Source organism: Pectinophora gossypiella, chromosome 6 (genome assembly GCF_024362695.1).
Source record: "Pectinophora gossypiella chromosome 6, ilPecGoss1.1, whole genome shotgun sequence".
NCBI lineage: Eukaryota > Metazoa > Arthropoda > Insecta > Lepidoptera > Gelechiidae > Pectinophora > Pectinophora gossypiella.
Genome location: NC_065409.1, coordinates 11,279,430 through 11,305,281, shown reverse-complemented (window position 1 = coordinate 11,305,281; position 25,852 = coordinate 11,279,430). Strand labels below are relative to the sequence as shown.

Genomic DNA, 25,852 nt, shown 5'->3' with positions numbered 1-25,852 from the left:
CGGTGTAAAATTCACGCGTTGCCTATAATGGGTTTGTATTAGTATACTACTTTTTGTACAATAATAGTTAACTTTTATTAACCTATTGGTCCCAATTCTGGGCAAAGGCCGCACGTTGAAAGAGATAGGGGAGACCTTTAGGCCAGGATCTAATGCAAACTCCATTCAATATCTCCAATAACAGTAAGAAAAGATCAACACACTACGCGGCTATAGTCGCGGCAAATCCCAGGCACACGCTAAAACCTCATTCTTACCGTGCGCAGCCTAGCGCGTATGTGCGAGCGAGACACCAGTCCGCGGGCTCTCCCACTTACTCCTCGAAAGCCACTAACGACCATTTAGACTAAACTAAAACCTAGAAGGGGATAGGAATAGGTGCGGTACCCGATACGAATAGGTGCGGGGCAGAGAGTTACCGTTCTACACTGTTCTTTATTCTATGACGATAGGTAAGAACAAATATCTGGGGAAGATTACATAGAAAAGTGTGAAGTTAGTGGCACAGCGGGTGAGAGCCTTCAGCGCTCCCCATTTGTCCGGCCAAGTAGTTAATGCCATCTGCGGCAAATCTACAATATGTCACGTCAAAAAAAAAAGTAACAGCGCATCATACTCGTAGCGCAACTGCTAAATATTATAACAAATCATTAATTGTATGTTAAAATTACGTTGTGATCACCAGATTGTCCGAAAGCTAGATGATCCGTGCTTCGGAAGGCACATTAAGCCGTTTATCCCGGTTACTACTTACTGATGTAAGTAAGTAGTCGTTACATGAGCCATGTCAGGGGCCTTTGGCGGCTCAATAGTAACCCTGACACCAGGGTTGATGAGGTTGGTACTCCACCTCAGAACCCACACGATAGAAGAAGAAGAATTCTATGTTGTTTCCATATCTCGGGCTTATGTAGTCCCGGAAAGCGTGGGTGGGGCTGAAGCCAACACGTAGAGACCCCTTAAGACAATTGAATCCCTGTATGCACTATGGCAGTGCACCCAAAGACAATCCTCGGTATTATAACCAATTATTATTATGGGCCTATAAATATTCCTACTCTTACCGTTTCTAAAGAAGTAATTAAAATAAAGTACTTACCAACAAAGTTCAACACTAGAATGTATTAGTTTGTATTCCTAAACTATTCAATGCACTTTTGTAGTTGAAGTTTGCAAGTAACAATATTAGTTTACAATAGAAATTCATGATTTGAAATACTTGGACAACTATGCGGTGCAATAAAGAGTTCTTGTATTGTTTTTTTGTATTGTAGAGGGTTATATTCTTGGCTTAGACGCACTTGGTTTGTCCTGTTCATTTAAATAAAAGTCACACAACTAAAAAGTCGCAAATTAATATTTTACCAGCCTGAGAACGAAAGACTCTATAATAAGAGCTAGCTTACTAGACGGTCACATCCAAAGGCGATTGCCTAACTTTGTTGTTTGATAAAGAGACCGGATAAGCTACAAAATCCCCATAATCTGTCCACTACTTATATTGAAGTAATTGGAATATTCCAATTTATAAAAGAACTACCTCACTCTAATTCACAACTACCTAAACAAAAACTCATAGCCATTAGTACCGGGACAAACCCAGCGGGACATAACGGGACTAGTCCCTCGCTAGGTCCCGCTAGCAGTCCCGCAGCACGCCAGCCATCTTAATCAAGTGGAAGTTTCAGAACCGAACAATGAAACTGAAACGTGTTACCATTGTGAATGGAGCCCGGCTTATGACGAGTGGAACTCTTAAACAACAATAATTAGAACGACCCCCAACCTCCATTGTGCTACGGAAATCATTATGGCGCGCCATTTTATTCGTGAGCTGCCTGCCTTCCCTTAAATCTTAGGGTGACTTCAAACTTAAAATTAAAATCTTTTTAAATAACCAATGGGGTCTACATAGAATGTCGTTAGTGCATTTAGCACTGCAGAATTCTGGTCAGGATAAGTAGAGATATATTTCTGTATTTATCAACGTAATAATTGGCCCCGATTCCTGCAGACACCTCCTAATTTTATTTTAAGTTATACTCGTCATTTTCTTATCCGCCGAAAAGGAAAGGGACGGGTGATTGACAACTGTTAATTTTAAAATGAATGAGTAAATAGGCATCTCGCTACTGGCTCTCGCTACTGGTAGAGCTATTATTTATTCAAACATACATTATAATAGACATCTACGGATAGATCACAGTATAAAGTGCAGTGTATAGCGTGTGGTGGTGGTGTGCGCCCCACTGAAGCGTGAATTATCTACCTATTGTGATAGCCGTGGTCGTATGCCGTGGTAAGCAAACTCATAGGACAGATTGGCATACAACCACGAATATATCTTCTTAACCCTTTCACGGCAGAGATCATGGGTTGAGAGATCATTGATGGTTCATTATGATACCTTGGGATCGGAACGTTATTAGACGTTCTGTTCTTGAAAGTGTTAATTAACATCACTGGCTCAAATTATTTTCACAGATACCTATTTTCTTGTTTCATACTTTTTAGAGCGTGATCTTTCACAAAGTTGGGATTTAGTTTTTAAACTTATATTTTTATTTTGAAATCAAGAATGCACAACTAAAAATGCTTACAAAAACATAATCTTCAAAGTTTTCATGCGAACATTAAAATTGAAAATATGAAAACAATTTCGTAAAAAAACAGTTTGTAACCAAATGTCAGAAACAGATGAATGTATCGGGCACCTTGGAGACTTGACCCTATAACCTGAATTTGGGAAAAGTCATTCGTCTAGTCTAACAGTACCCTAAGGAGGTCCGTCCAGGGGTCACGGTTGGTTGGACTAGCACCTGAAGAATTACCTGTTATTGTGCCATCCCACCTGCGAGATTCATTATTCGATTGTCATTCAATTTGTATGGTGCGCTCAACTCGAACTAATGAGAAATTGATGTGAACATTATACAGATGGAACATTAAATAGCATTTTTCTCTTGGTTCCTTGCGCTTTATTCTATCTTCAGTAACTGCAAGAAGAGTACAGTCATGAGCAATATAATGTACCCACTTTAGGACTCTGTCGCACTAACATATTTGACATTAAGTGAGACTTACAGTTCAATTTGTCAAAAAAGTTAGTGTGACATGGTACCAAAGTGTATACATATTAATGCTCGTGACCGTACTTAGTGGGAAAATGAAATAGAGTCCAAAGTAAGCATGTAATTAATGCTTTCATCTCTTTCCGTTATTACAATTCCTCCAATGTGTCATTAGAAAACAACTCACAGTTCCTTGCTTTTTTGGCGTTATTTAACTACCTGGCTGGACAAATTGGGAGTGCTGGGGGCTCTCATTCGGTAACAGTTTCACCCAGTATCGTCAAATATACACACACATATCAAACATAATCTCACAGCCGTAGACCCACAAAATAATCAAAAGACAAGACAGCTTGCAGCCACTTTTGATACTAATTCCTATTCCTAGTGATACTTCTTCTATCGTGTGGATTATGAGGTAGATTACCAACCTCATCAACCCTCATCAGGGTTATTATTGTGCCGCCAGAGGCCCCTGACATGGCTCATCTAACGACTACGTACTTACATCAGTAAAAAAAACGGCTTAACGTGCCTTCCGAAGCACGGATCATCTTACTTTCGGACATACGGATCAGCCTGTAATATCCTAACCAAACTAGGAAACAAAATTAGGTTTTTGTGATATATTCCCACCGGGATACGAAACCGGGACCTCCGGAAAAATATCAAAAATCCTTAGCAACAAGTTACATAATTTCCTCACTCCAGTTACTACGGTGGTTATCAAACCTACTATAGCAGATGAGCTTGTATTCGGCACGTTCATAAAGACGGTCACTCGAGAGGCGGGCGAAGCGGAAAATTTATCTGAGTTATCTGAAGCCGCTGTCCATGCCGCAGCGATTTACCCTGACGACTTCAACGCGTTAGGGGACGCACGTAATATACCTTCGTCATAGAATAAGGAATAATACTACTTATAGAACGGCAACTCTCCGCTCCCCACCAGCGTCTGAGCTATGTAGCAGAGTACAAACTTTGCACATACTGGCCTTTGTTTCTGGCCGTCAATAATTTTAAATTTCGAAATTCTCATTCCATTCCGCATTTCCTTTCATTTTACGCAGACAACATATAAAATACTGCTTAGCTCTGGCCGTGCCTTCTAATTTTGGATTGTGATCATTAATTCTTCACTCATATCTTTTTTTTTATTTATTTTGTTCAAAACACTTTACAAATTATTTATTTACATAGTATAAGACGCTTATCTAAAAGCCTGAATAAGGCTTATGCGAGAAGCGAATGAAAATTGCTCCCTCGTTACAATAATATCGTAACATTACGTTACATCTTTAGAACCCAAGTATAAATTCTTTAAAGTACGTTTACATGTTTTTATGTTAGTAAGTATGTCCGTTTGTTTGTCTTTAGGTAACTTATTCAATATATCGGGTAATATGTATTTCCACGTCCTCATCTAAGCATCGTTGTAATTTCTTCGTGAAGTTCTGTTAATAAACTGGATATTCCTGTTGGTGTTACTATTTTCGTCCTTATTACTAATCATCCCACTACTCTGCCGGCGTGTCGGGACTCCATCTCCACCCATCGTGCTGCAGCTAGGTTTACATCACCCCCCCCCCCCCCCTTCCCCAACCCCCTCGAACACAGTTTAGACTTGAATCGCATGGCATCAGACGTCACACACACAGATGCGCGTGTACGATAAAATCAGTATGTGGTGTCAGTGTAAAACGACGTTGTTTGTATGAAGTGTCCGGGGTGTGCCTTCGACACCCTCACGTGAATGCATCGGTACTGTGCCATAAAACAACTTGCAGCCTTACTTGGTAATAAAGTCCTTAGATGGAACACACAGACACGCATAAACTCACACCTATTTCCGTAAGCGAAGACTGGAATTCAACTTGCTTCGATCCTGACATTCTCGTCTTGATTCCTCTACGTTCATCAATCGTCAGAGAACATGATACTAAATGGGTGAATCTCAAAATTTCAAGTTTGGTGGCGAAATTTCATATTATTTTTTCGTGAAAAATTGGGTTCCAACATGAAAAAGATCCAAAAGGATCCTCGGTTCCGACATGAAAAAGGAATTTTTCAATTCCCAATTTTCCCAATTTCCCCAATTTTTCACGAAAAAAATATTATGACAGTCGCCACCAAACTTGACACATTTTGATATTCACCCAAATCCGCCTTAAAAAAGTGGTCTGTCGCTTCTGTGAAAGTACCAACACGGATCTTCGGCGAACCTAGGGAGATGAATGAAACCAAAATGTCATGTCTTTTGTCTGTTTTGCACTAAGCGATGTACTATCTCTGTCCTGCAATCATCCTAATCATGCTATGCTTAAGAATCTTTTTTCTAACAGAATTAACATAATAGATTTCGTAGTCCTTATTTTTTCGAAGGCCATCCCAACCAAACCCAATTCAGAGAACTTTTTGATATAAAAAAAACAATGATCTAACATGCAAATTAACTCTTGAATTTCATTACACTCATACATTCCGAGAATTCATAGAATAAGTTCAACAAACCCAACTTCACGAATGAAATGAGACTTTGAACCTTCTTTGAACTTTGGAACTGTGTGTTTTATGAGAAAGCATGAGTTTATGTATGAGTACTGTATGCAGTACCTATTCACACATAAACGCAAGGCAGAGCCACGAGCCACAAGAAAACAACTTGTCATCAACTTGAGCACTTGTGTGGTGTGATAAACATGCACTTTAATGTGACGCGTTCAAAGACGACAGACGCAACTCGGAGCAAATCAAATACACTTTAATGCAAAGAACTTATTTTTAAGAAGCCTTATCCTAGAGCCAACAGCGCGCAACGACCACCAGTATTCAAGCCACCATACTACTGCTGCCGGAGCGAGAGCCCGCCAGCGGCCCAAAGGGTGCAGATGCATGAAAAAGCGTGTCAAACTTGTCCATGGCTACCGGTGACCGTGCGGTATATACTTTTTATTTTTATTTGACGTGACTTATTGTAGATTTGCCTCTAATGGGATTAATACTTGGTCGGATATTATAGCCGTTGTACCGGGTGAGAGCCTTCAGCGCTCCCCATTTGTCCGGCCAAGTAGTTAATGCCATCTGCGGCAAATCTACAATAAGTCACGTCAAAAAAAACACAAAAAAACACGGTCGGATAAATATAGCGAGCGCTGAGGGCGCTCTGTGTGGAGTAACTAGGTAAATATGTAAACTACACACTATTAATAGTATAATAAAGACGAGGTAGTTTTTAAGTTTGTGAGTTTGTTTATAGGGGATAATCTGTAACTACTGAACCGATTTTAGAAATCTTTTCACCAAGGAATGTGCTACATTGTTTTGATAGGCTTTATTTAATGTGCGAATGATTCCACGCGAATGTCTTGTAACTAAGTATAAATATATGCAATATAGTATTTAGCCACATTAGTTTGTAAGTCAAACCCTAGATGAAGGCCCTTAGCTCTCTCCATTTGTTCCGCCAAGCAATAACATACATACATACATAAACTCACGCCTGTTTCCCACCGGGGTAAGCAGAGACTATAGAATTCCATTTGCTTCGATCCTGACTCACTTCTCTTGCTTCCTCCACATTCATCAATCGCTTCATACACGCACGCCAGTTTAGAGTAGATCGTATTAAATCTTTTCTAAGGACATCTCCAATCCAATCCAAGCAATAAATGCCGTCTAAAGCAAGTCTACGTCACGCCACTTTAAAATAGCTAATCAACCAAACAAACCTAGTATATGGAAGACGTTTGCCGATACAGTGAATGGTCCGATTTCCCGCTTCACCGCGTTCGGACGACGATTCTGTCCGACACTTGCGGTAACGATAACACCCTTACTTCTATATACTTTTATATACACTAAACATATTCTGTCGATAACTAAAGCCAACGGCGAGGAAATGCTGCGGAATATAATGAAAAATCGTTTCACAGAAGGTTTTATATATATTTTACTATCATATTATAGAAGACACTACACCATTTACAACAGCGATATCGGTGAATTGTTGTTGAACTAAAATTCAATGAAACATTAACATAACATACATAGTATCACGCCTGTATACCCGAAGGGGTATGCAGAGGTGTATTATACAAAACACGCACTCCTCGCCAGCTATTTCTAAGTCCCATGTAATAAATAGGAGCGAGCCTAATACCATATTGAAATATTAACGACGAGTACTTATATATCAATTCTACTCAATGTTATATTCATTATCGTCACTTTCCTTTAAGTCACGGGTGAATAGGCATCTTCTGGGGAAGCTCGCTCCACTGTCGACCCCTTCTTTACCTCGTGGAAGAATGGGGTGAAGAGCAAACCCATCTTAATTAAGAAAAAATATATATTATATTTTGTGCTCGGCTGAAATTTAATACTTACCGCCAACCTAAAGATTAACATATTCACAAGATTTCTTCCATATTGCATTTTAAACAAGTTTATTAGGTTTAGCAAACTTTTATAACGTTTACGTGCGTGCCAGTGCGTGAAGTGACATTCAATTTCTTTTGAAGTTGTTTCTTTTTTTCGAGAAAAGAGTTTTTGGCGGGTTCCAAAAGAATTTCTGCATAAAACCTTTTAACCGTCACATTACACTTATGTCGAGATATCGAGATCTTAGATACTCCTATCCTAACTCCCATTCCGATAAAATAAGCTGATGTATTTATACGTATATATTTAATCTTTTTTGTGAAGTATTTATTCAACAACAAACTTAAAAATATTAGCTTAGGTAGGTACTATTGTTTCAGGTACAATTCTGGTCGAACTATGAAGGTGTTACGAGTTTTAGTCCCAGTTTTACAAGAACAAGCCCGAGTTTAATTGTAGTTTAAACTTGATTCAACTTTACAGATGAAATTCTTTGGATCTCCGCGAATGTTTCGCTAAAGCGTTTAACTAAATAAAGTTTCTGAAATTCGGTAAGTACACTTTAAATTCAGTAAATTAGTAACCGAAAATGTTTTGAGGACACGCCATTTAATGATTAACATTAAAACAACACAACTTTGTTTAGAATTCCCTCATTTCGACACCTTAGGAGAAAGTTTTTATTACCTGTTAATTTCAAAATATTTTGACGTGTGACGTTAAAATAATTGCGTTTACAAAATCAAATCAAATCATTTATTTGCAGTAAATGTGGTACATTGGTTGTTATATATGATTATATTAAAGTTTCACACATTTAACCAAAACAATATTGGTATGCAAATACAGAGAGGTCTTGCAACATTTACAATTACAATCAGCACTTATATCATAATATAAAACAATATAAATACATAATACAAATTATTATACAATTTAACATTGAATTAAATTTAAATAACATACATTAATAACCAAAAAAAAAGAGCCATGCAGTTACTACTGTGGGATAAAAATAAAATTTGGCCAATTGAGCTCCGACACAGTTTAATATTTTTTTCTACACCCTAGGATTGTATGGATTGTATCCTTTCGCCATTCCAGGAAAAAAAATAAACGACTATAAAACATTGTCATAGACAAAAACAAAATTGATCATAGAACTCTTTCTTCAAGTATACATTCGTTTCATGGAATTTTAAAATCCTACACTACTAAGCGGGTTATAACCTCAACATAATGAAAATTATGACTCAGTAAAGCTGATCAGTACTGCTGCCATTACATGTTACTTAATTATTGGTTTCGTCAACGATTTTATACTGATAATAGCTTCCTCTATTTCCTAGTACCGCTCTGAATAATGCTGACGTCGCCACATCGGTTTGTTATAACCAAACAAGCTGTGAACCCCACGTACATTAGCATTACATCAATCTTCGACCAAACCTAAGCAAGTTACATGGGTCCGCCTAACTTTAAATCTTGTTTAGACGACACGGAGAAAAGATTAACTGTTTAGAGTGGTCCAATTAAGGGCGACTCTGCCGTTAATGGACCCAGGCGCGGTTGCAGAACTCCCACAACTTCGCGAACTCATCAAAAATCATGCGAATGCTTCTATCAGAGCTTTATAGCAGAACGTAATTGTGTACTCCTAAACTTTACGAATTTTCGTTCCGTTTTTTGCATTCCTGATTGGGGCTAGGGCTATTGTAATTCCTTTCAATACCTCGTAATAGAAACTTACTGGATGTAAATTGAATTAATTAAATCACCTCCTCCTAGCAATAATTTGGTCCTTGATTCGTCCCAGTGTGGACCAGCGGCATAATATGGGACCAATGGGATTCCGACGTATCATGGCTCGAACATGTTTACTACTAGTTCATGCTTCGTTACCACAGGGTTAATCGCTCGTTTGCTGATTGGTTTAGTTGGTGACGAGTTAGACAATTATGTACAAGTTGTTGCCCCATTTGACATTGACTTGACACTGAGGCAGAGTATCAATAGTATTTCTAGAGATTCGATACCTACTTGAAAAGTTATCGCTACGAACGTTTTGATTAACAATATCTCTCAAATTATTCCTCAAATTATTTTTTGTATTGGTAACGCAGCAAGAGTGAAGCTCGCCGAAGATCAGTACGTGTAGAAATAGTGTGAAAGCGATGGGCGTAAAAGTCATGATATATAACACTAGTGAGTTAGAGAAAGAAACATCACCAAGCCGACAATATTCCACCACGAGACTCTCTCCTGCAGAGGCTACGATAGAATCTCACGCCACGCTCTTGTCGGTGTAGCATTCTCCATGCTACTTTTTAGGGAAAAATAGGGCAGTGGTTTTCCTCTTGCCTTCCGGCCCGCAGTACTTTGTCCGACGCGGGTGGGATGGCGCCCAGAGTAGTCTATTTCAAAGCTGCCCTCCGCTTCTGAATAGTTCTAATAACCGTCAGTAGACAGTTACTGATGCCCCTCTGTCAGGTTCCATGACGGTAGAATCTACCGCTCTAGAATTGGCCTGCACAGTCATAAAAAAGTATGTTCTATGTGACAATGATTAAATCGTCTGAACTAGACGTTTAAGGCCAATGATATGTTCCAACAGCTTTTAGCAAAAACTGAGGCATAGTTTTAAAAACAGTACTTATAAAATGTATCGGATTTTTCGCGAAACAGAAAAGCTTTTGTAAAAATGCGTTGCAAGTGAAAATGCGGCGGCGGTTTTCCAAATAGACTTTCATGGAACTGTCTCCTCGCCTTACGTATGTGTGGTGCTCACTGAATTTTTCATATTCCGTTCGTAGTCGGTACCAGTACAACGAGACGCCCAGGCTATGCAATCCCAGGACGTGGATCATACTGAATGCAACCCATATTATTATTATACACCGCACAAATATTTTCACAAACGTCGTTATGTTTACACGCCCGTTTTAATGAAGCATCATTTATTCCGGACGCTGTTATGAAAGTCAGAAATGATAGTTCGTCATTTTATCATGATATATTGACATCATAAATATTTGTCCTGCATGTGAAAACATTCATTTTTACCAACGCTACTACCAAAATTATGATAAACTACAGTAACCTTTCCGAGAAACTGCGTCGTAACCCTTAGGTTGTTATCTGTTTTACCCACTAAAAATCCCTTTCCTGTGAAATTATTATATTATTTATCCCTTGTCCCTTCAAAGTGTCCCGTTGAAACGATCAAGACAGAATCCACGGATGAGTTAACAAAAGAGTCCAAACAATAATAAACGGGATAATCGCGCGACGGGCGGGGGCCCAACAATGGCCAACTTTAGGGCCCTTGATCATGATTGATGAGGTAACTTTGAGCCTCAACTTTCAACGCAAGATCGGGAAACTGCCGGCGATATCCTATTGTTTTAATGGAAACATTTTAAGTGGAGATAAAGCGGTCTCTTAATTTCATTGATGGAGCGAAACTGATGTATGGCTATGTTCCGAAGAGTTTCACGGGTTGGATTTATACGAAAATGGCAGGTCCCCCTTCATCATCTCCCTAGCATTATCCCATTTTTGTCAGGGTCCACTGTAAACACGATTATTTTTTTGTAATCGTGTTTAAGTTTTTAAACTTATTTTTTTTATAATATAAGTACTTGTAGTTGAATTGCATTGAACATTTTATTCTAACTGAAAGAGACACCACATTGTACCACGCACGAGACATATAAGATAACAAAGTGCTTCACAGGTGTATTCTAAATTGTCAATTTAAAGTTTCCTATCCCGGCGAACCCTGGAAGCGATTGCGACTAAATAAATTACTACCTGCGTGTTAAACTTTCTAGATTTCTACTATTTACGTAAAGTAAAGCGCAACTCTGTATCAATGTACTTACTACCTTACATAGATTGTATAATTTACTAGCTATAAAATTAAAAAAAGGAATGAAAATTTTACAAATTAATAAATAATAACGAAACGCATGATTTATTAATAGGAACATATAGAAAGAAAGAAAAGAAAAAATATTTATCCGGCATACTTAACACTAATTATCAAAACATACTTAGGTAATTAAATTACTTAATAATTATTATACTTAATGCCGTAACGGCTTTAGCTCAACAAATGTCACGGCTGTAGCTAGACTGTGACACCGATTTCCAGCTGCAACCGGATAAACATACACTGCTCGTAATCCTAATAATAATGGAGTGGGCAGAGCCGTATCAAACATATAAACGGCCTATAAGCGTCCGCACAATCAACCGGAGGGGGTATGGAGCATACTCCACCTCGCTTAACGTGCCTTCCGGAGCACGGAATCATCTTACTTTTTCAGACCATCAGCTGACTCAAGTCTACAAAGGCTAAGTATTACAGAGCCATATCTTCGTTGCCAAATCATCATCATCATCATCAGCCGTACGACGCCCACTGCTGGGCATAGGCCTCACCCAAGGATCTCCACAACGATCGGTCCTGCGCTGCCCGCCAAATCAAAAGTACTTATAAAAAAATTTAAAAAAAGTTAGTCCAGTGCAACAGTAGCGGTGTTAGGGTAGGGCGCGGTTGGGCGATCGACCAGGGCGCCGGATAAAAGGGGCGCCGTATCTGCAAAAGAGATACTGAAAAGAGAGCTGATAGAAAGGCCAGAAAAGTAAAATTTGATTAGTTTTTTCCTAATAAGTGGTTATTTTTTATAATAAATAATTATGTATTTAAATTTTTTTATTATGTTTTTTACGTATGGGTTTGAATTGCAATTGGTGGGCGCCGTAGAAATCTCGCCCAGGGCGCTGGTAGAGTTAAAACCGGCACTGCAGTACAATACATCAGATAGATATTTTAACAGGATGTTACGCTATTTATTGTGTGTGGGCCCGTATTACTCATAGGAAGAAATCACCAGTGTCTTACCGACTGTTTTGTTTTCTCAATATGAAAGGTTTTATTTAGAAACTCAGATCAAACTATCTTCGAAGTCCTTAGAGGCCTCCCAAGAAATGTGACGTGTATGTGTGCTGATAGCAAGTCCAAGAGAAAATCTTCCCGACGACTGCAGATAGTACTTACTACATAAACTCACGCCTATTTCAAATCAAATCAAAACAAATATACTTTGTTGCACAGAACTAAATTTCAACACATGAATACAGGACAATTTGGGCGGCCTTATTGCTCTAGAGCAATTTCCTTCAGGCAACCGCCAAAAGGAAACAAACATTTGGATGCGGGATGGTTCAACAAAAAATAAATAAATAGGTACCTAAAAGTAAAACTAAAGTTAATATTATAAATACTTACTCAATATAATATAATAGGTACATACCTAAAAACATACCTAACTATAATCTAAGGAAACTATAATAATAATTAATAGACTATTTCCCACCGGGGTAAGCAGAAACTACGGAATTTAATTTGCTTCGATCTTGAAATACTTCTCTTGCTTCCTCCACATTCAACAATCGACGACCACAGACATCTTCTAAAAATTAAACATTTTCACAACTCCGGTTTTAAAATCTTCCACAAAAACCTGTCTTATCAGCCGGCAGCGCACATGACACAATATTTAACACTCAGAAATCAGAATCATTTATTCAACGTAATTATCATGGATAAACGTGTTGAAGGTCAGTGTAACATTTTTGAATTTACGTCATTTCGCAAGGTGTTATGGCTGAGGAGAAGAAATGACAAGAAACTGCAACAGCAACACATATTTTAAATCAATTAGGTAAATCAAAACCGTATAACCCCAAAAAAGATTTAATTTACTTAATCCAGAATTTTTGATAGCAATTCTATTTTTATTTCTTATATTGTACATATACGTACGTATGAAGAGAAACACACACTTAGTATTCTTAATAGTTTGACCTAAAGATATAAGATGCATACTTAAACAAAGATTTCCAAGCAGACTTTAAAAGTAAGGAATAGAGCATCGTATTTTTTACGCAGAGTGCACTCTCTAACCTTAAAACATTCTACAGTCACGTTAAAACACGAATAAAGTAGAAATGGCCAGTAAGTGTGCGATCGTAAACGGTTGTTATCTCTTCGAAGTATGGATCAGGTGGGGCATCGAGATTCACTCACCGAAACCCATTTTTATAATGAATCCAACTTTTACGGGGTTTTCTACTCCATTTCGAAACCCTATTTATAGAAAGACGTTTCCTCGATGACAGTTCACCGATAGATTAAATTAACGAAGTCTTGTTTCCCTGATAGCTTACTATACCGAAGGCAATTTTACCGATGGTTCGTTTCACCGAAATTTATTTTACTGACATGTAAATGCCGCCGTGCTTTATTTTCGTGTGCGTCAAGCTAGCGGCCTCAAAAAAAAAATGGGCACGAAAAAATAATTTGACCATACCAAAAATTAGTACTCTTATTGAAAAAAATAGTACCTGTTGTAAAAAAAATTGTACCATCACGGTTCTGGATTTATAGCCATGTTTTATTGCACTTGCTAGCTTGACGGTGAGCGAAATTTGGCGAGAGTTAACGACAAGGTCTTTCGCTTTGATTTAAACGCCAAAAAATAGTACCGAAATAGTACTCACCCCCTGCAAAATACCGAAATTAGTACTTCAACGGTTCCAAAGTTATAAAGTCAGTTCTTTGATCCCGCTGGCTTGACGTTTTGAAAATACCTATTATCTGGGGAACGCTTGCATACTTCAGTTTGTAACTAATGTCAATAAACTCGTATGAAATAGTACTCCCTACCATCATAATTTGGACCTGATTCTCTTTGTAGAAATATGTTAAAAATCATCATAACATTGTACTAATTTCGGTATTTTGCAGGGGGTGAGTACTATTTCGGTACTATTTTTTGGCGTTTAAATCAAAGCGAAAGACCTTGTCGTTAACTCTCGCCAAATTTCGCTCACCGTCAAGCTAGCAAGTGCAATAAAACATGGCTATAAATCCAGAACCGTGATGGTACAATTTTTTTTACAACAGGTACTATTTTTTTCAATAAGAGTACTAATTTTTGGTATGGTCAAATTATTTTATCGTGCCCATTTTTTTTTTGAGGCCGCTAGCTTAACGCACACTTATTTTCTCGAAATATTTTAAAGTGTTCATACTCTCTCATCATCATTTTCCTGCTATATCCCAGTTATTCAGTCCAATACGTTTTCGTCTCTATACATAAGGTTACTTTTTTCTTGTTCTTATACTTTTCATATCATCTATCTATCTTTTCTTTACCTTTCTTTCCCCTTGTAGCCAGTCTTATCACAAGCAACACCTAACAACACACATCATCATCATCATCATCAGCCCATTAACGTCCCCACTGCTGGGGCACGGGCCTTCCCTATGGATGGACAGGGAGATCGGGCCTTAAACCGTCACGCGGGCCCAGTGCGGATTGATGGTTATTAACGACTGTTATTAATGCAGCCGGGACCAACGGCTTAACGTACCTTTCGAAGCACGGAGGAGCTCGAGATGAAAACTTTTTTTTGTGGTCACCCATCCTATGACCGGCCTTTGCGAAAGTTGCTTAACTTCAACAATCGCAGACCGAGCGCGTTTATCGCTGCGCCACCGAGCTCTTCAACACACATTTCAGTTTTATTTATGACTATTTAGTACGACTATCTAGCGACTGCCATTAATTTACTAGCAAAAGTTAAATTATAATTTAAGCAAATGCTAGTAATTACACGGCAGGCGTTCTTTGCATGTTGCTTTATGAATGGATTTGTGGGTAGATCGTAAAAATATATTTTTGATAGTTTTCGTAGTAATATTATTCACTTGTTCTCGGTTGTCAATACGTAACGCACATTTTGTTTCTGATAACTTTTCGTTCATCAATATGTCTGATTATGTTCAAACTGCCATTTCTAAGCGGGGAAAAGTGGTTTTGGTGATTGATGGTTATGAAATGTGTTTGAACAAAACTGTTGGCACAAAAAAATACTGGTGTTGTGCACTAGCAAAGGAAAAACAATGCAGGAGTACGGTTACGACGGATTTTCATAGTGTTATTGAAAAAGAAACTATTAATAGGTCCATGAGTGAACATTCGCATGCACCTAATGCTGCATTGTTAGATGAATTAAAATTGCGGACCAACTTAAAACGAGATGCTGCCTCCAGTCAATCGTCACCCGCTCAGTTAATTCAACAAAACTTAGCTCAGGTTCCGAGTACCAGCGCTTGTTCAATGCCTAGTAAAGATGCTCTAAGGCACGTAATTCGACGTGCCAGAAAAAAGATTTTACCTGCGGAGCCAAAATCAATAGATGAAATCCAAATACCGGACAACCTTAAAACAGTCGAAGGGGAAAAATTTTTAGCAAAGGATGTTACATATGGTAATAACAAAAGACTGCTGATGTTTTGCACTAAAGCTGGCATACAAATTCTTCGAGACGCTATTTTGTGGTTAATGGACGGTACATTTCGTACATGTCCTAATTTATTCACACAGCTGTACTCTATACATGCTATTGTAGGTCACGATGAAGATAGCAAGAAGATTCTTCCTGTGCTCTATTGCTTCTTAATGGACAAATCTGAAGAGACATATATGGCGTTTTTCCAAGCACTTAAAGAATATGCTATGGAGTTTGAATACATTTTGAACCCACAGTATATTTTGACAGACTACGAGATGGCAGTAATCAACACTGTCAAAATAGAATTCCCGGATGCTGAGCATAAAGGCTGCCTTTTTCATTTGGGCCAAAACGTGTGGCGCAAAATTCAAAGCAGTGGTTTACAATCACTATATGGCAGCAATAGCGAATTCGCGCTGAAAATTCGTCACATTGTCGCTTTAGCTTATTTACCACACGAAGAGATACCAGAAGCTTTCAGGGTTCTGAAGAATGAAGTTTTACCAAAAGAAGCAGAGAGTGTTACGCTGTGGTTTGAAAATTATTACGTCCTTGGAAAGGTAAAATCTCAGCAGATAAATTCTACAAAACTGACAGTTAAAAGGAAGAATCCAATGTTCCCTCCAAAACTGTGGTCAGTCTACACAAATAATGAGCTGAACTTACCGAGGACACAAAATAACGTGGAGGCGTGGCATCGACGGTGGAACTACTTATTAAATAATAATAGATATGGTGTTTACGTTACAATTAGTCATTTGCAAAAGGAACAGATAACCACTAATCATGCCATTGAAAAATCCATGGCCAGCATCACACGTACTCCACCGAAGAAAAAAGGAAAGAGAACCATGAATGCCATCAAAAGGATTTGTGATAATAGAGAAAACATGACCACTCTATCTTTTTTACGGGCTATCGCAACCCATTTAGAGTTCTAATTTATTTTTGTTAAAATTTAAAATTATATTATCAAAATTTTATTTTAAATGTTATGTTTTTTGTTAAAATTTAAAAATAATTATCTAATAATTTCACAAGTTTCTGTTAAAACTAAAATGATTTTTGTTATAAAATAATTTATTTATTGAATATAAACAGGTCACAATCACAGGTTTTTGTTAAAATTATATTTTTCATAATGTTATGTAAATTTATGTTTTTGTTAAAACTACAAATAGTTTTTCATAACTATTTACAATTTTTCTGCTAAAATGTTATGTTTTTTTTTTAAATTTTAAATTATATTTTTCTAAATGATTTCACAATTTTTTTGTTTATACTAAAATTATATTTTGTTAAAAACTATATTTTTCAAAATGTTGTTAACATTATGATTTTCTTAAAATTTAAAAACATTGATATACATATATGTGGGATAATTAGTTAAATAAAATAATACAATAAAAAAAAATAAAAAAAATTAAAATAATATTTTGTTAAAATTCAAAATTATATTTTTCAAAATGTTATGTTAATTTCATGTTTATGTTAAAAATACATTAATTATTCAAAACGTTTTAACAAGTTTTTGTTATAATTTTACATATTATTTTTCTGAATGATTTCACATGTTTTCTGATAAAACTAAAATGCAACTGGTTATCATGATAATAATTATTTTGTTATTAACCAAGTAAAGTTTTGTTTAATTACAATTTGTTTATTACTTATCTACTAGACATAGTTGGCGAGGAATGGGGTTATACATCTTTGCCTACCCCTTCGGGGATACAGATGTGATGCTACGTTATGTTTTTTAACTACTACGAGCCTACTCGAATGCAGGGACAAATGCATCTCTCCCTTTTTTCTATTTTTCTATTATTAGTACTTTCGGTAAAGCGAGCAAAAATTAACTGTAACTTCGATTAAACAATTTTCGGTAAAACGAACTATCAGGAAAATGAGCGTTGGAGAAAGAAACATTCGCTAATTTAATCTATCGGTGAACTGTCATCGAGGAAACGTCTTTCTATAAATAGGGTTTCGAAATGGAGTAGAAAACCCCTTTTACGAGGGCAAAGGGTGCCTTTCGAAGAAGGCCTGTGATGACTACAACGAGATGTTTTTTGTTAGAAGATGAAAGTAACAACTGTTGGCCGATAAAGTATGGCAGTACTGCACTGAGGTAAAAAAATAAACTTATTTTTAATTATTACAGATCCGGCGTCACAAAACCTACTACTTATAGTTATAAGGTTTCATTTTCCAAGCTGGCTCCTGTTTATAATGGCTAATGATTTGAAATGTGATTTAAGAGATTTTACTTTAAGTAAGTCTTTTGCGATTGTTGATTTTTGTATGTATCATTGCATCTCTCTCTCTCTCTCTCTCTCTCTCTTTCTGTCTCTGTCTCTTTTCATTTCTATATTTTAAATCTTTATTAATTTAATCTTTATACAAGATTATTATTTATTTATTGATTTATTATTTATATAAGATTTAATTTTCATTAGGTATTACCAACTCTTAATCTACGTTTATACACAGATTACATGTCACTTATAAAATATATAGGTTTTATACCTACTTGCAAGTCTGTTTTGAACATGCTGAAGTTAATCTATGTCAGCACCACCAATCTACTTGATCAAAAAAGTAATAGCACTACATCCTATCAAGCAGCTTTTAGGCTATTAGGCAGGAACTACGTGAGATGCCTTTGATAATGGGGCTAAAAACCCGAGCTCTTCGCCCAACAGATTTTTATCAGTCCATTCGCTAAGTCAAAATTCATTCTGTAAGTTATTACATACCTATACGAGTATATGCATTTCCATTAAAGACTAAAATATTATTCTGAAAAATATTATCTAATATTTTTTGCTTAGTAAACAGTCAATTGCAAGTATCTGAGAACATTGTATATTCATCAAAAAGGATCAGAAAACTCAGCCTCAGGCCTCGCTTGAACAGGCAAGGGTAGGTAAGGTCAATAATGGCCGCGAAATATCTTCATCATAACGATAGAGACGTTTATACGGCAAAAAAACTCATCCGTGCGTGTTCGAGAAATAGAATCGGCACAATACGATGCCATACCCTCTGTTTGTGCAACAATTGAACTGTAGAATCTCATTACGTGACTCCAGCGGTGTTTGCTTTCCCGAGTTTACACTCGGTCCCCGGCAGAACGCTTCGGAAGAGGCGAAAAGTACTGCGCACTCGTAAGTTTAGAGCCAAAGTGCTCTAACTTTGCTCTAAACTCGTGAGATGCAGCTCAATGGCACGTTACGTCATGACGTTTCCCGTCTGTGTCAGGTGGCCGGAGCCATTTGCTTTCATGCGCTGCCGAGACTTGACGGGTTAGCTCGCTCACAAAACAAACTTTACTACCAAATGTGTGTCAACTTGAAGTATGTTGATTTATCAACTCCATTTGACTCGACGAAAGTTCTACCAGATTTCAAATTAATATCGCGAACAGATTGAAACTAATATTCAATCAAAATCATTGTAATAGTAATTTCAATCACATTGTTTCACAGAGATAATAAGTAGGGATTATTATCATTACGTACGTTAAATAAACGCCACCCTACTTTTTATCCAAATGAACTGCGTGGACCCTCATTAATTTCAATAATTGAACATTATTTGTCTGTATTATTTCGCTTTTTAATTAAAAATAATGGCGCAAGAAGAATGTGACTGCTATTATTAATGAAATATATTCCTCGCGTTCCTATTTGTTTTTAGCGACATTATTATAAAGTCAATTTTGAGTTACAAATGAGGACATGTTTACATGTACAACGGTATCCTTAGAGCCACTAAGTACATAGTTATACACGCCACAGACTAACAAAGTAATTATGTGGTTACACCTAATTTCTTTGTCTACATATGATAACAAAAACAATATCTGGTTACAACTAGTATCCTAGCCACATTTACCTTCATGTCAGGTATCTAATTAAATATTTTCTGATACGAAATAAAGTAAGCGGTATCTTTCTGTTTCCGAAACTTGGCGTGTAGATCAGTACATCATAAAATTTAAAAAAATATTTTGATAATAAGGTCACGCCTTACTCCAAAAATGGCTGTAAGTATAAGCCACGCGTGCAACCGCGCGTTATTATCGTCTTCACAACCACAAAGAAGATATTACAAGATGTTATTAATGATGAGATGGTGTTGGCACATTAACACATTACTTAAGTAACAAAACTCACACACTTAATCAAAATACACTTTGCAGCCACTTTTGATACCTACGGATTCCGAAGACGGGTTTCATTAATTAACCGTACCATGTTCTAACAAATTAGGAAGGACATAATCCCTGACAGTTAGTACTTTAAGTATGTCCGGGATGATAAGCAGATTGGTGAGAACAGGACGTGTGCTGCAGCGATGGTGACGTTGAGGATGATGAATTGAAGAATTTCTGATATTTAATGTCCTTATTTATTAGACAATTATACACAGAGGTAATCGAAAAGTAAGTTGGGAGAAGCGAAGGCTGCGCCGCGCGACGGCACGCTGTGATCGTAAGCATGCACAACCACATGCAAGGTGTTAACACAGCTGATTGCGTTCTGTGCTTTTTATGTTATATTTTATACTTACTATACAAGGTGTAGATCGAAAATTCATCTTCATTATAGGTTTTTTGTAAAATTCCACTTGCTATTAACTATGAATAGCTAAATCATCCCTCTCAGTATTCGGTACGATGTGACTTACATCCCGTACAAGTACGTATGAAGAAATATGGTCTGAACCATCCCTCAAAGTTTTCGTTACAATGTCACTAACAGCCTGTATTTAAAAGAAGCAACAAATAATACGTATTCATTACAAGATGGTTGTGAGCTACGACAGTAGCTTGGACTGTATTATGAATAACAAATACTTAGCTTGAGAGAGATTTTTAATGTATTTTCACCAATAAGAACAAGACCTAAGCAAGAAAAAAAACCAAGATACAAAACGTTGTCAAAAAAAAAGAAATATAAAAGACATGTAAGAAGATTATAAAATCTGCGAAGAGTTCGCAACAATGGTGTTACCATAATTAAGACATTAAAAAAGAACTAGCCAGCTGATACCACTATTCTGTGGCCAGACATAATTACATTGACAAATGTGCGAGTGTATCTTGGTTCTGTGACAAGTGAGGTCGTGTTTTTCAAGTGACGTTCACGTTTACAGGCCCTGCGAACTTTGCCACTTTACTATCTACTCTATATTTACTTGTGTTGCCCGTCTGACGACTACTTGCAACTTTATTCATTAGTTTCATTACACCTTGCTTTTATGCTACATAGACAGTATAATACAGTAGTGTCAGGAAATCTGCGTTGATTAACTCCTTCAGTTTGATGTATGGTTAAAATAAATCGTTGGAAATCACTAAGAGAGGTTATAAAAGTTATAATGACGATTCGTGCTACTATACAGGGTGTTAGAGACAACATATCGAATACTTTGACGGACGATTCAGATCATGATTCTGAGTTGATATCAAATGGAATTTTCCGTCGCAAATGTATGGAACTGCTCAGTATTTGTTACGGTGTCACTAACAGTCACGCGTACTCGTAAGGCTACCTGTACGTACTTGTACGGGGTGTAAGTGACATCGTAACGAATACTGATGAGGATGATTCAGCTCATTATTCTAAGTTAATAGCAAGTGGAGTTTTCCGTCGCATAGAATTAGTATAGAATTGTAAATAATTTAAAAAAAAACACAAACAGAACATGAATTTTGCGACGGAAAATTCCACTTGATATCAACTCAGAATCATGGTCTGAATCATCCCCCTCAGTATTCGTTGCGATGTCACTAACACCCTGTATTTTATACTTTATAATAACGCAGTGAATTCATGTGTCAATAACAAGTATTATTTCATACGACACAAACACTCCAGTTATATTAGGTCGCTTCTTGTATAACAAATGTAATATTCTCTGGCAATTCGACTTCCGATTACATAAGACTCTCCCGAGTCTAGGCGGGGTTAAAGATCATTTTTCGTCTACAACAATTTTCTTTCGCCTATAAATATGTAACCTAAAATTTTGCCTTCATTTAAGACTAAAATGTGTGGGATACGGACTTACTTTATTTACATGAGTGAGATAGATAGATGTTTGCTTGTTTTTAACACGCTCATCCCGGCTTGACAAGAGCTGCTGTTTTAAATCCCGTCCGACATTTTCGATATATTTGTCTCTTTTTGAGTTTCTCTTCGCACGGCTGAGTGCTATAAAAATCCTCCCCTTGTTTTGTCAGTGATCAGACATTGGAAACAATTGCGAATCAGAAGACACAGCTTGTATCTACTGATACATCAACTACTTACTAGAAAAGTAGCAAATTCAAATTATCCCCGTGTTCTGGAAATGAGGTCGACAAGGTACGGTACAGTTTGTCAGCTTGTCACCGAAATATGTGTCGCAAAGCTCTGATTCATGTTTTAGTTACTGATTCAATTTAATTTCACTCTAAAGTTCATTCCGTTGTAAGTGCATGAATGTGCCTTATATAGAGACTCAATTAACAAAGTGCAAAGTTTCAAATAAAGTTGTTACTGTCTGTGGATCCCTCCCTAATAAAACGCGGCGCACACGGTTACAATGAAACTAAACTTTAAAAAAGCAACTTTGAAAGGACTCACGCCACCGGACGGAGATGGTACGTGAGGATTCTGTAAGGATCAGACTGCATCACTAGAGACTACACTTGGTAGACTAGACTTTACTAAGAAATATCCTTACAATACTTTGGTACTGAACTTTTGTACCGTAAATCGACAGTTCAGGTCACATTTGTAAAAGTTTTAGCAACTCTAGATTGATGTTTCCAATAACAGTAAACAAAATAACCGGGTAGTTAAAAATATACAGCGTACTTAGCCTTAACTGTGTCACGTTTTACGGCGCAACTCGGATGGCCAGTCAGATACGCTCCTTACTTTTTGCTTGAGGTTTTTGTCGTAATAAAATCGTATTCCTAATCTCTTTGTGTGATGCTACGTGTTACTGTCTACGTGCTACGAGATGCTACAACATGCTACGATGCTACGACTTGTTTTTCTACGACGCAGTTATTATATTACACAAAGAATGTTCTTCTATCTCTTTGTCTTTGTTGTACCCGTACGAAATGAAATAGGTTAAACGTGTTACGTCAGGACGTGTCCTGTTAAGAATTTAGTTAACAGTAAAGTAAATTATGTTTTGACTTCAGGTTACGTACTTGACTTGACTGGATTGGTAGTGTTGAGAGTTAAAAGTACTTCTTTGTTCACAATAACATTTAAAAAAACATTAAAGAGATTTTATTTATGTTAGGTATTACAATTGTATCGTTACGTGAATCGTGTTCTCCAAAATACTAGTTTCCCTCAAAAAATATCTAATTAACAACTCTATGAGTAGCGAATAGTTTTGTCAGAGACGTAAAAGTGTATGTTTATTTTGTGGTAAGTATAAACTTTGTCAGTCCCCGGACCCAGAGGGTCGCACTATCTCATAACCACGAGTGACTGCGTACAAACTCCGCGCACGGAAATTAGGGCCCAGAGGCGAAGCAAGGGACGGCGACAATAGAAGGTGACATCACTTTACGATCACATAATGGTCTAAGAGAAAGCTCGGAGAGGTGTGGGTACTTCATTCATTGGATATAGTTATGAGCAAGTGACACTAATTGTATTCAATGTATTCAGCAAGGATATATGATACGAGGAGCTGTACATAATGCAGTGAGGAAACGAGAAAAATGAAAGTATTATGACTAACCCGCTACTATTATACTTGTACAAAATTTTCCTGTACTCCAAGGTTGCCTGGAATAAATTTCTGCATGAACAATAAGACCGCCTGTTGTGTCTTTCTGTATCTGCTCTCCTTATTTCTGTATCTTGTGTCCGTTGTGCTCAGTAAAGTATTTTATATATCTATAGGGTAAACTTATTGAATATCAATTTTACTATTATTTTGGACTCCACAACATTTCGTAAGGTGTTATTTATTTAAGTATAAGGAGAATTGTCATGAAACTCAACAAAAAGCACCGACCATCATCATAGGTCTCAACAACAACTATGGCTTGAAGTCACTTTCACCAAGGTATCTTTCCAAACTCGAGAGTATTTATAAAATCAATAAAAACATTAGATACGGTACGTAGGTACGTTTCTTCAATTCTAAATTTTCATTTCCGACAAAGCAGGGAATGCTACAATAAATCTAGTTAAAAAGGTGACACCACCGCAGAAGACCTTCCGCCATTTGGCTGACGAAGCCGAGGAAGCCGGTGTAGACGCCAATCTAGCACTGAACCATGCGCAATGGAAAAGGAGGCCACGGAAGGTCGACTCCAAATAAATGGGACAAAGGCCAAGGACGATGATAATCAAAAAGTTGCTATCCAGTCTCGGAACATTCTTGGGAACGGCACATTACTACGTTTCCAAAGTGGCAATGTTCCTGTCGCAAAAGCTGCTTAACACTTTCAAGGGCAGAACCTCTAATGACGTTCCGTTTCCAAGGTGTCATACTATCTATTATGAACCATCAATGACCCATGGTCTCTGGCCGTGAAAAGGTTAATAGTAAGGACACTGGCTGCTTTTTATTTATTATTTTTTCTTGTACTCACTTTTTACATAACTTTTACGCCTCTTTACCTAAATGGTGCCACCACAGCTCTAAATACGGCACTGTTAGGGTCCTTCAGTTATGATTGCACAATAATAAAGCCTTCCATTCCATTGGCGTATGATCTACAGCATTAAGGTTAAAATGTAGTCTGTTGATTGAATTCACGTCTATTGAACTAGTTTCACAGAGTGAATGCGTGATTCCATTGTCGATAATTAGTTCCGAAATGAGATTAATGCTTTGTCTTAGTATTTTTGGACGGCGGAACATAAAGCGAGTTAAGGCTCTATTACCTAGGGTGGTATTAAAAAACTAATCTCAACTTTGAGATTGGTCTCAAAACCTGGTCAATGTGACGGTTCTTATATAAAAACAGGGACTTGAGCATGATCTTGAGGGTAATCTCAGCTGAGATTAGTTTATTAATACCTCCCCTAGAGTGACTGCAAGCTGTTTTCTAGTGATTTGTAGATCTGCTCGCTCCGATAGGGTTACGGCGTGTCTCGTGTGTATCCGTAAACTTAATATTTCCACATTTAAACTGTAATTTATGTCTGGCGTGCACATATCTCACTCGTATTCACGAGACGTTTATCACAAGTGACGTGTGTAGGAAACATATTGTACTTCCACGTTAGGATGTTGTAGTTAGCTAATAACGCCGCCGTATTACCAGTACGCTTAGTTGCCAATGCTCTTAATGCAACACCAACCACAAGAATAGGCTATTTTAAATGCAGAAATAGAAGCCAGTCTAAAATGATCGAAAATCAATCTCATTTTATTTTACTTAAGTATCAACTTATTTTCAAATTTTATTTATGAATTAAGTAACAATGACTACCACACTCGGTAGCTCGGTGGGAGGAGCTCGGTGGCGCAGCGGTAAATGCGCTCGGTCTTCGATTGTTGAAGTTAAGCAACTTTCGCAAAGGCCGGTCATAGGATGGGTGACCACAAAAAAAAAAAAAGTTTTCATCTCGAGCTCCTCCGTGCTTCGGAAGGCACGTTAAGCCGTTGGTCCCGGCTGCATTAGCAGTCGTTAATAACCATCAATCCGCATTGGGCCCGCGTGATGGTTTAAGGCCCGATCTCCCTATACATCCATAGGGAAGGCCCGTGCCCCAGCAGTGGGGACGTTAATGGGCCGATGATGATGATGATGACTACCACACGACGTTTGACTGCTTTTGATTGATGACTTAACAGGACAGTATATCCAAACAACTTTCGTTTCGACGTTTCGTTTGACTAGGTTGTCACGTAGCCTATATTGTATTTAATGTCATTATAATTGGGTAGTTTCCTAGGACAAAGATAAATTATGAAATTCTGATTACTAACTAAAGACATATCTAAATTGACAAAAAAACGTTTTCCTTTTTCTATTCAGCTTATTTACG

The 25,852-nt window shown here is 37.3% G+C and overlaps 2 protein-coding genes across 2 annotated transcripts in view; both read left to right on the top strand.

Annotated features, from left to right (window-relative positions):
* The window catches only part of LOC126367526 (integrin alpha-IIb-like), a 363,625-nt gene that overhangs the window by 288,848 nt on the left and 48,925 nt on the right, over window positions 1–25,852 (top strand). The gene's annotated exons all lie outside the window — the stretch shown is intronic.
* On the top strand, window positions 15,296–16,762 carry LOC126367652 (uncharacterized). Its single transcript, XM_050011279.1, has one exon. The coding sequence runs from the start codon at window positions 15,296–15,298 to the stop codon at window positions 16,760–16,762; it is 1,467 nt and encodes a 488-aa protein (XP_049867236.1).